This window comes from Pygocentrus nattereri, chromosome 18, assembly GCF_015220715.1.
Source record: "Pygocentrus nattereri isolate fPygNat1 chromosome 18, fPygNat1.pri, whole genome shotgun sequence".
Lineage (NCBI taxonomy): Eukaryota > Metazoa > Chordata > Actinopteri > Characiformes > Serrasalmidae > Pygocentrus > Pygocentrus nattereri.
In genome coordinates, this window is record NC_051228.1 from 22646694 (window position 1) to 22659200 (window position 12507).

General features: G+C 41.0%; 1 protein-coding gene across 1 annotated transcript in view; it reads left to right on the plus strand.

Moving 5' to 3' along the window:
• The window catches only part of LOC108433526 (integrin alpha-2-like), a 32395-nt gene continuing 19888 nt past the window's right edge, over positions 1 to 12507 (plus strand). The window contains exons 1-5 of the mRNA XM_017708150.2: positions 1 to 181; positions 3218 to 3341; positions 7243 to 7352; positions 7465 to 7556; positions 8501 to 8615. Of these exons, the coding sequence (XP_017563639.2) occupies positions 142 to 181; positions 3218 to 3341; positions 7243 to 7352; positions 7465 to 7556; positions 8501 to 8615 (481 nt within the window). The 5' untranslated portion in view covers positions 1 to 141. The remainder of the gene's footprint in view (positions 182 to 3217; positions 3342 to 7242; positions 7353 to 7464; positions 7557 to 8500; positions 8616 to 12507) is intronic.

The following is a 12507-nucleotide window of genomic DNA, read 5'->3' on the forward strand; positions in this document are numbered from 1 at the left end:
CACGTCTGGGCAAGGGCAGGAAGCTGACAGCATATCTCCTGCGTCCAGATAGCCATCTTCATTCCAACAGAACAGTTGCCACCAGAGTACATAGTCCTGTAGCACAACTGTCCTGTAGAACTGAAATTTCTAACCACAGACATGGAGTTAAAGAGTATCCTGATCCTCCTTGCAGTTCACTGTAAGTAGATTTTTAATGTTTATTTATTAATAGAGGTACATTTAATGAAGAAGGGTACATTTACAAGAAGTGAAAGGAAAATAAAGGAAAGAAGGAACTAATATTTAATAACGAAGAAGTATATTTTGAGTCTAAATATTTTGAATCTATTTTTTATGGGATAAAACACTTCTCTGGTTCATAGTTAGGGTATCTGAAATTTTACATTTTATGTCTATATGTTCTCTGAGCATGGCTGACCACAAATCTGTCAATCAAACCATATGCTTAAAAAGGCTCAGTCTGGTGGTCTACTGACTTTTAGCAAAATCCAAATGGAAGCTCCAAATTTGATTTTGAATTAAAGCGTGAAATCATACATGTAATCATAAAATTTGCTCAACTACTGTCAAATGTTTAGCCAAGCTATAAATATACAAAGTGTCATCATTTTAGGCCAGATTTTTCTTCAAGATAGTACATTGAATTGTTGAACATGAATTAATTGTGGTCTGTTCTGTTGCTTTTTGCTGTCAACTTGCAACAGTTCATAAATCTACAGTCAGTGACAAAACTATTGCTGCTCTTGGAACAAAACCTCATATAAAAAATGTGAAAAAATAAAAACAAAAAAATGTATTTAAGGTGGAATTTCGCAGGTTATTCGCAAAAAATATACAAGTCAGAATTGTTCACCACGGTCATGATAGGAACCAGACGTCAAAAGCTTCTAAAAATTTGCGCACCTTAAATTATTACATGAAATGTTTCCAAATATACCGTTTCACCGTAATTTTTGATTTCATTTTTGAGATCTATTCATGGTGGAGAGTGATGTGCAGGGTGTTATATGGCAAAATGATCCCCAAAGAAAACAGGATTTATCTCTATTTTACCATCATCAACAATAAGTATAAACACTCAGAAGTCATGTTTAGGTTCACAGGGGGATTTGGATAGCAAATAAAATGTCTATATCTGTTGTAGACATCAGGACCCCAGGTTCCTATCACCTCTGTAAAGAAACTAGAGTCAGTAAGTTTCTTTACAATGAACCATTTCACACCAAACAGCTCTGAATGACTTTGTTCACGTCTCAGTGGTTAAATTGTGAAGACATTTTGAAAAAATCTCTGAAATTCCCCTTCAATGTGAACTAATGTAAAAGATTTTATTGCAGGTCATTTTGAACCATTTATATTTGTCTTTGCATCAAGAAATTTTGACCCAGTCTAAACAACAGCTGGCATTTTTTAAACTGCTTAATAAAATAAAAATGGACAGCAAAACTATGACTCCTTTACGAAGCTTCTTTTAGAAATTTGCGACCACATGTCTTAGTAAACAGTGCTGTGGTTGAAGCTGTTGCACTACATCTTGCTGCTTTCTGGGTTTTGTGCGCCGCATTCTCACGGCTCAAACATGCACACTTCTTCATCAAATATATCCTTGTATCTTTATAGTGATGTGACCAAACCTAATCAGATTTCAGTCTTAAACAAATCAGATGGGAGTTTTTAGCTCTTTAAGTTTACAAAGTAAAACGCATGTTTTGGAGCAAATTCTTCACAGGAGCCAGCCATGTCCTCTAGCAACATCTTCTTTAGGCTTTGCTGTCACAACATGTTCTTCTTTTCTGAAGAACTCTGAAAAGAGCATAACAGCAGATACTGACACCCACACCCACACACTCTTATTTGGCACGAACAGCACCACTGTACAGACAGATTTTAAGGGGAATTCCACAAATTCTTCAAAATTGTGGTGTAAGTATGTGGTTAAGATGTAAACGAAGTCATTCAATCAAATGTAAAGTAAAATAGTAGTAAATCTTAGAATATATGTTTTTATTGGGCCCTATTTTGCCTTATAATACCCTGCATGTACCCCATAAATATATAGAAAAATATGTTTAGGTCAAAATCTTATTAAATATATCAAAACAATGTCTCTGATACAGTGCATTCATAACCATTTCGTGTAATAACTTTCTGTGAGGGAGCTTTTAGTACAGAAGTCCGGAGAGGCCATGAGGCAGTAATAATTTTCTGGATTGTTGTCTTGAAATAATTAGTTGATTATCTTGTAATCTCAAGATAGCAACTGTGGTTATCCTGAAATAACAAGATAATTAACTCATTATCTCAAGATAACAATCCAGAAAAGTATTACTGCCTCATATACAGATACAGATACCTGTATCTGAGACATTCTTTTGATACATTCAGTATAAGATTTTGACCTAAACATATTTTTCTATATATTTACGGGGTACATGCAGGGTGTTATAAGGCAAAATAGGACCCAATAAAAACATATATTCTAAGATTTACTACTATTTTACCATCATCAATATTACATATGAAAGACACATGTAGGTCCACGGGTGGTTTCGGTTAGCAAATAAACTGATCTGTATTGTAGTCATGGCAACCCCTGGCTCCTACCACCACCTCTGTAAAGAAATGAGGGTCAGTAACTTTTTTTATGATGAAAGAGGCCCCGTCTTGCAGTGAGTTGCAGCAAGCCAATGATGTGGCAGAAATTTTGTTGTGGCATTTGGGCTGGCCAAGCAGATTTCAGGAAGAGCTCTGGCCACCCCTCTAAAACCACACATGATGAGGAGCACTGAGCACGGCATAGCCTTGTTTCTTTTTGTTCTTGGTTTACACTACGTTTTTTGAGCGCTGCAGAACTGTCATAAGAGTCAAACAGCTTTTCTTGCTAACTGTTGTTGTAATATAGACCTTTGCAGCCATGTCATATTAGGAAAATTAAGAAATTGCATCTAAACAGTTTTTCAAAAATTGCTCCTGTAGCGTTCTACAGTAAACAATAATGCCCCAAAGCTGTTATGTTTTGTGCTGTGTGCTTTATCCCAAGTGTCACTGGATCTACTGAATTATGAGCTTGTTTAGACATGAAAATGTGAATAATGTTTTTGTTCCATTTAGCGTTGTGTAAAAGATACAATACAAAGCGCTTCTCTACAACTTAGAAATAAATGATTGTAGTGACAGTGTGTGTGATTGTAATGTTTGATGCACGTGTCTGCAGATTGGAGCGTTGAGCAGATTCAGGGTTTTAATGTGGGAACAGCTGGAGCCAAAGTGTTCTCAGGAACAGAAGAGGAGGAGTTTGGATACACAGTGCAACAGTTCATCAATCAACAGGGCAAATGGTAAACACGGTGGTTAAGTAATATTAGATACACTTCTCTCTTGTAGTATCAACTCTAATTGAACCCTATCATTTTGCACGAAATGGAAACTACGTAGTTTCTTCATTGAATTGCCTCATCTTTAAACTGCCCTTAGATGAATGATGATCACCTGATAACGCCTGGTGCTCACCTGGCAGCATCTGAGCCTCATTAAATAGTATCTGGCATTAACTGAATAGTATCTGGTGTCACTGGATAACATCTCATGCTAACCTGATAGTATCTGGTGTTCACCAATTAGTGCTCACCTACTAATACCTGGTCCTGACGAAATAGTATCTAGTGCTCACCTGAGAATATCTGATGCTCAGCTGATAACATCTGGTGCTCACTTGACAACATTTGCTGCTCACAAGCAAGCAAGTAAGTGAAAGCAAGCAAGTAAGTGAAAGCAAGCAAAATGTATTTATATAGCGCTTTTTACAAAAGGTGTTGTCACAAAGCAGCTTTACAGAACAATCAGTATTACAGAAAGAAGAGAAAAGAAAAGAAAATCCAGGTCCAAGCCCCCATGAACAAGCCAGCGGCGACGGTGGCAAGGAAAAACTCCCTAAAAGAGGAAGAAACCTTGAGAGGAACCAAGACTCAGAAGGGGAACCCATCCTCCTCTGGTCGATACCAGATAGCAAACATTATTAGTATGAAGTTTTATAGTAAAGTGGGAAAAGAGAAGATCTGAGGGTGAGGACTGCACAGCGTTGTAAAGCAAGAAGCTCAGTGGTGGTCAAACCGGTCCAGAAGGCTGGTGAGCAGCGGCACCAATCAAGGCAGAAGAGGCAACTGCATCAGACGCACAGGATGGGCCGCTGATCAGCTCGGCAGAGAAAGGAAAGAAAAACAGTCAGTTCTGTAAAGAGTGGCTGACCACAGATTACAGTATAACAGAGCAGCAGAGACTCCAGCCGGTCTAGACTTGACAGGAAAGACTAATCACCAAAGGCTTGACTGTACAAGTAAGTTTTTAGCCTAGACTTAAAGACTGGGGCTGTGTCTGATTCCCGAACATTAACAGGAAGATTATTCCAGAGCTGGGGGGCTTTGTATGAAAAAGCTCTCCCCCATGATGTAACTATTAATTCTAGGTACCAGTAGTAAGCCAGCGCCTTGTGATCTAAGTAGGTGTGATGGTTCATAGTAGGAGAGAAGGTCACTCAGGTACTGAGGGGCGAGTCCATTTAGAGCTTTATAGGTCAGTAATAGGATTTTATAATCAATGCGAAATTTAACTGGTAACCAGTGCAGGGCTGATAAAACTGGGCTAATATGGTTGAACTTTCTGGTTCTTGTGAGGACTCTGGCTGCAGCATTCTGGACTAGCTGAAACTTGTTGAGGCTTTTGCTGGGACATCCAGACAGCAGGGCATTACAGTAATCTAGCCTTGAAGTGATAAATGCATGAACTAAATATTCTGCGTCTTGTAGGGATAATGCATTTCTTAATTTAGTAATATTGCGGAGATGCAGGAAGGCTGTTGAAGGCTTGTGATATTAGTTATATGTGCATCGAAGGACAGATCAGCGTCTATCACGACACCAAGATTTTTAACAGATAAGCTTGATGCAACTGAGAAATTGTAAGTGTTAAGTTAGACAGTTTGTTTCTAGCTGATTTTGAACCAAGAAGCAGGACCTCTGTTTTATCTGAGTTCAGTAGCAGAAAATTACGTGACATCCAATCTTTTATGTCTTTTACACAGTCCTCAATCTTGCTAAGTTTAATTTTATCATACGGTTAGCTTGATATATATAACAGAGTGTCATCGGCATAGCAGTGGAAATTTATGCCATGTTTACTCATAATGGTGCCTAATGGTAGCATATATATTGTGAATAATATAGGCCCTAAAACAGAGCCTTGTGGAACACCATACATTACTTTTGCAAGAACAGATGATTCACCCTTTACATTAACAAGCTGATAGCATTCAGTGAGATAGGACCTGAACCAGGAAAGAGCTGTTCCAGTTACCCCTACAAGGTTTTCTAGTCTATCTAGTAGGATAGAGTGGTCTATTGTGTCAAATGCTGCACTAAGGTCAAGGAGGACTAGCAAAGACACATTTTCTTGGTCCGTGAATAATAAAAGATCATTTATAATTTTTACTGGTGCTGTTTCTGTAAAGTGATGTGACCTAAAACCAGACTGAAATTTTTCATGTAGATTATTCCTATGCAAATAAGAGCTTAATTGTTTGGTTACCACTTTTTCCAGGATCTTAGATATAAAGGGGAGATTTGAGATAGGTCTATAATTTGATAGTTCAAAGGGGTCGAGGTTAGCTTTCTTAATCAGCAGTCTAATTACTGCAAGTTTAAAAGTTTTTGGGATGTATCCAAGAGAGGAGTTTATTATTGACAGAAAAGGCTTGGTTATTTCTGGTAAGATTTCCTTGAGTAGACCTGTAGGAATTGGGTCCAAAATACAGGTAGATGGTTTTGCAGAAGAAACTATTTTAACCAGTTCGTTTTCTTGAAGTAAGGTAAACGATTCCAGCCTATCTGCAGTGACTGTAATATTCTCAGGGTCTAGACTGGCATTATAAGCCAGCAGGTTTGTGGAGTTTAACTGTGTGTTCAGAATTTTCCGTCTAATTTTTTCTATTTTATCACTAAAGAAATTCATAAAATCATTGCTGCTATAGGCTGATGGCATCTGGGGTTCATTGACTGTTTTGTTCTCTGTTAGTTTAGAAATTGTGCTAAATAGTAATCTGGGATTGTTCTTATTGTTTTCTATGAGAGAGGAGAGATAGGCTGAGCGTGCTGTAGTAAGAGCTCTTCTATAGTCTATAAGGCTCTCCTTCCAGGCGGACTGGAACACTTCTAATTTAGTCAGACGGCATTTTCGCTCTAGTTGCCTGGCCGTCTGTTTTAAAGCTCGAATGTGATCGTTATACCAAGGGGCGAGTTTTTTTTGCCGTACTATTTTGCTTTTTAATGGAGCTACACTATCTAAAGTAGATCAAGGAGTATCCTCTAGGAATTTGGTCATAGTATCTAACTCAGTAGGGTTAGATGGACAGCTGACAGAAGCTGATAACTGCGGGAGGTTTCTGATAAAGCTGCCAGCTGTGGAGGAAGTTATAGTCCTCTTAACCTGATAACATGGTGATGAACGCACATTACCACTAAACTGGATTTCATAAGAGATTAAGTAATGGTCTGAGACGGCTGTGCTCTGGGGGAGAACAGCTAAGTTAACTATGTCTACACCAAAGGTCAGTATTAAGTCTAGAGTGTGGTTGAGGTGGTTGTGAGGCCCTTTTATAATTTGGGTGAATCACCAAATAGTATCTGGCGTTCACTGACTAGTATCTGGTGTTCACCTAGTATCACATGCTCACCTGATAGTATCTGGTATTCACCAATCAGTGCTCACCTGACAATACCTGGTGCTGACCAAATAAGATCTAGTGCTCACCTGATAATATTTGGGGTTCACCTGACAGTACCTGATGCTCACCTGGTGCTGACCAAATAGTACCTGGTGCTCACTTGACACCATCTAGTGTTCACTAAATACTATCTGGTGCTCACTTGATAACATCTGGTGCTCACTAATAGTATCTGGTGCTCACCAAATACTATATGTTGGCCATAATAGTATCACCAAATAGTATCTTTTGTTAGCAAAATAGTATCTCTTGCGCATGTTGTAATATCTGACACTCAGCAAATAGTATCTGGTGCTTAGCAAATAGTACCTGGCGAGCACATGGTCCACACTAAAACCTGTCCCATCCAAAGGCTTCAGAACCTTTTAATGGTAGAGTAGCGTTTGTGGCCACAGGCAATAAAATCACCCTGTCAAACTATGTCTGTCTCTTCAAATGTGACTTTCTTAATAACATGTTAACAGGTTACTGGTGGGGTCTCCATGGCTGACATCCAACAATAACAGAGAAGGAGGCGTTTATAAGTGTGAGATCACGAGTCCTGGGTCCATGTGTGAGAAGCTCAACCTGCAGAGTGAGCTAATATTACCTTTAGCAACTGCTGCCATAGTGAATCTGTACTGTTTTTAGCAAATCAAGGTACATCTATCAAAGTACTCATGACACTGTTTCACTTTTTTGTTCAGCCTCTTTCAGCACACCAACAATGCAGAACATCAACATGAACATGACTCTGGGGATGACCCTCATGCGAAAAGCCAAAAACAATGGATTTATGGTAAACTAAAAAACGTTCATGTTAGAGTTTATAGTGGACTATGGCTGTTTGACTCCAGACTGTAGCAATTTTAACGATGGGTGGAGGAAGGACGCCGGGGGCAGGTGTGAAGACGGAGAGCTTTCTTTTCTTATTATTTATACACAACGCAAAAACACAAAGTAAGACAAGATGCTCGCTGGGACTTTTCAGTCCTTTCTTTTCTTTCTTTCTAGCTCAGTTCAGCTCAGCTCAGTTCAGCTCAGCTCAGTTCAGCTCAGCTCAGCTCTCACGCCTTCACAGGTCTCCTTCTCTAGGCTCTGTCACCTACTGAAGGAAGAGATGACTATAAGTAGGCTGGCAGAAACACGGCACAGGTGAACCTCATCAGCTCTTTAGCCCGTTGGTTCAGCCAGGCTACTCGGCTACGCACCCTTCTCCACACAGACATAGGCTGACATTACATGGTGAAAAGTTGCATGCAACGTACTGACATATTTGCAGCAATTTTTATCATTTTCTTGTTTCTTTTTTCCAACGGTCACTACCATTCTTCTTTTTCTACATCTATATATCAGCCTTTGACCTTTCTATGTAGGGTTCTTTTTGAATATATGTAAGTTTTTTATCTGTTGTGTGTATGTTAAGCCTTGAAGTAACACATAAGTAGTCATTATTTTTTCATTTTCATTCTTAAATCCCAAATTTCTGGCTTTTTCAATGCAATTGTAACATTTTTCCTTTCATATTGTCTAAAGTGAAATACAGCTGCACAATCCATATGTGTGTTACATAAAATACATGTTTTAGACAGACTGAACAGTGAGCGACAGCAGAATATCTTACACTCTGTGTGAATGTGAGTACAAAGCTGAACGTCACTGTGTGGATTAGAACACAAATCTTTGGACACCTGAATGCCTGGAATAAATGATTCGATCTCTCCATGTTTGTGTTTGTTTCAGACGTGTGGTCCTCTGTGGTCTCAGAGATGTGGGGCTCAGAATTTTGTCCCAGGAGTGTGTGCAGAAGTGAGCCCTCTGTTTTCTGCCCAACCGGCGTTCTCACCTGCTCTTCAAAGTAGGAGTGAATACCTGTCTCAATTTGTTCACTAGTGAATACTTCTCTAAAGTTCAGCATAATTAAAGGGTTAGGATGTAGGCAAAGTCATTCAGAGTGGTTTGGTGTGAAAAGCTCCAGTGTATGGAAGCTTACCAACTCAGCATTTTACACAGTGGTGGTCATAGGAACCAGACATCTGAAGAATTTGAAACCTTGCTCACAGAAAGTTATCACACAAAATGGTTATGAGTACAGAGCCTGCTGCCTGAGGCACTGTTTGATGATAGTTTTCCAATAGGTTTTTGGCCTAAAATGTCTTGATAATCCATTTATTTTAATCCATTCATGGTAGGATACATGCATGGTGTTGTGAGGCAAAATAGTCTTGAAAGAAAACTTGGTTTCTTTTCAGATTTACCACTATTTTACCATCATCACTATTACATATAGGGACTCAGAAGCTGCATGTAGGTATACTAGTGGTTTTGGACAGTAAATAAAATGGCTATGTGCTGTAAACAATGTGACCACTGGTTCCTGTCACCACCACTGTAAAGAAACCTGAGTCAGTTTCTCTACAGTGTCCCATTTCACACCAAACCACTCTGAATGACTTTGTTTCTACCTCAAGGAATACATTATTCAGATATCTGTAAAAATCTAGAATTCCCCTTTAAAACACATGATATGGATGTGAGACAGTGTGCAAGAAAGGGAAGAAGCAACAACAGCAACTGAGAAGTTCACCTATTGTGTTGTGCTTAGCCATACTGTCATTTTAAGATACAGACCCAGATATAGCCAGTATATATATCAGTCACACACAGCAGTGTTTAGTGCAATTAAGCCTTTTTTATGTGATTAATAGCGTAATGCCTATTTTGGCTAGCACTGCAAAAGGTTGTCCAGTGTTATATTAGCGACAAGCTAACCATGGCTCACATTAGCAATTCATGACAGCTGTAGCTAAACCACAATAGATTCATAACTGAATAGACAATCAAATTGCCATTTTCACTGTATGTTACAGTTTAGTAGTAACCCTCCAGTATAGGTTTCAACCTAAAGCATCTTACTGAATACTGTTAGCAATTATCCTCTGAGCAGGTCAGCCTATTATAGTGTCATATGCTGTCCATGAAGATAATAAAGTGCAAATATACTCGTGAAATATAGCTTGTTATTAAGTTAGTGATAAATTTTAACATCAATATGTATAAGAAATTTAACCTAGGCTAGTCAATTTTCAACTAGAAAGCTGAGAAGCTAACAGAATGCTATCAATATTTCCTAAGATCCATGTTATAAAAAGAAATTTGTGATTGTTAGAAACCTTTTAAAGCTTTAATGTATCTATTTTTATCTTTAATGTACATGTTCTTCAAAAAAGTTGAGGTTCTTCCTCAAACCTTCATATTGTGTATATCAAACTTCTTTATCACATTACATCACATTACTCATCAAATTTACAGAGGTTTAAGTGAACCAAAGTCTTCAGAGAACCAAAAGGGCTACTTCTATGGTATCTAACCCCATTTAACAACTTTATTTTAAAAAGTCCCTTGCTGGATCAGGGTCTTGTCGTGACAGAAGGGCTTGTGTGGTCTAGGGATCTTCAGAGATAAGCCGTCTCTAGCAATATGCCCAGGGCAAACAGGTCTTGAGTGAAGACCCAGACTATTGCGATCCAAAACCCCACCATGTACAAATTGTGTACCCTGCCCGGGAGAGGGTCACCAGGACCTACTCTTGGAGCCAGGCCTGGGGGTAGTGTTCCTCAGCAAGCGCCTGTTGGGCTCAGACCAAAGAGGCAACGTGGGGAGACCATGTCGGCCCACCACCCACAAGGTTCAGCATGAGGGAGCGGTGCAGTGTCATATAGGCAGTGGGAGATTGCAGGGAGGCCCTCGGTGGCCTAGGCCCCTGCGGCAGAAACTGGCTTTTGGTACATGGAATGTAACCTCAATGGGGGGAAAGGAGCTTGTGTAGGCGGTTGAGAGGTACCAACTGGATAGAGCTGGGCTCACCTCCTCCCACAGTGTCGGCCCTGGAACGAAACTCCTGGATAGGGGTTGGTCCCTCTCCTACAGGGTTATAGGCACCGGGGGGTGTGGAGATACTCACGACCATACAGTTGGAGTTTGTCCCAGTGGATGAGGGGTCACCTCAATGCGAATTAAAGAAAGAAAAACTCTCACTGTTGTCTGTGCTTATGCATCCAAACAACAGGTCAGAGTATTCAGCCTTCTTGGAGCGAGTGGGCAGGGTTCTGGAAAGGGTCCTGCCTACATACTCCATAGTCTTACTGGGAGACTTCAATACTCATGTTGACAATGTCTGGGAGACCTAGAGAGGCGTGATTGGGAAGAACGGCCTGCCTGATCTAAACCCGAATGGTGAATTGTTATTGGATTTCTGTGCCATAACGAACACCAAGTTTGAACACAAGGATGTTCATAAGTGTACATGGCACCAGAGCTCCTAGGGTTAAAGGTCAATGATCAACTTTGTTGTCGTTTCATCTGACTTGGGACCATATATTCTGGACACTCGGGTGAAGAGAGGTGCTGAGCTGTCAACTGATCACCATCTGGTGGTGAGTTGGATCAGATGGCAGGGAAGACTGATAGTCAGACCCCGTCGGCCCAAGCAAATAGTGAGGGTGTGCTGGGAACAATTGTCGGAGGTCCCTGTTCAGAAAGATTTTAACTCCCATCTCCAGGAGAGCTTTTCTCATGTCCCAGAGGAGATAGAGGACATGGAGTCTGAATGGACCCTGTTCAAAACCTCCATTGTGGAAGCTGCCCGGTGTAGCTGTGGCCAAAAGCTTGTGGGTGCCTGTCGGGGCGGTAACCCAAGAACCTCCTGGTGGACACCGGTGGTAAGGGAGGCTGTCAAGCTGAAGAAAGAGGCCTTTAGAGACTGGTTGACCGAAAGGACTCCAGATTCAACAGATAGGTACCAACAGGTAAAAAAGGTGACAGCTGCAATGGTGGCAGAAGCAAAATCCAGGGCATGGGACGAGTTTGTTGAGGCCATGAAAAAAGACTTTCGTTCTGCCTCAAAGAGGTTCTGGACAACTGTCCAGCAACTCAGGAGCAGTCGGGGTGGCTGCACCCAAGCTGTATTCGGCAAGGGTGGAGAAACTCTGACTTCAAATGAGGAAATTGTCGTTCGGTGGAAAGAGCACTTTGAGGAACTCAAAGGCTTCTGGTGTGTCAGGTTCCATTTCCCTGGTGGAAGTCACTGGGGTACTTGGTAAGCTCCTCAATGGCAAGGGGTGGATGAGATTCATCCAGAGATGCTTAAGGCTCTGAATATTGCGGGGCTGTCGTGGCTAACATGCTTCTGCAATATTGCATGGACCTTGGGAACAGTACCCTTGGACTGGCAGACCGGGGTGGTGGTCCCTATTTTTAAAAAGGGGGACTGGAGGGTATGTGCCAACTATCGGGGTATCACACTGCTCAGCCTCCCTGGGAAAGACCGCCAAGACCGATACCTTGAACCTTAGACTAGACTGAGGAGGAACAATGTGGATTCCATCCCAGCCATGGAACAATGGACCAGCTTTTCACCCTCTCACAGATTGTTGAGGGGGCATGGGAGATTGCCAACCCAGTCTACATGTGTTTTGTGGACTTGGAGAAGGCTTATGACTGTGTTCCTTGAGATATCTTGTGAGAGGTCCTCTGGGAGCATGGGGTGATGGGCTACTACTCTGGGCCATCCAATCTCTGTACTCCCGGAGTGAGAGCTGTGTCATACAGAGCTGTGTCATCATCACTGGAGCGGTTTGCAGCTGAGTGTGAAGTGATTGGTATGCAGGTCAGCCTGCCCCAGGTGGAGAAGTTTAAGTATCTTGGGGTCTTGTTCATGAGTGATGGGAAGAGGGATCGTGAGATCAGCC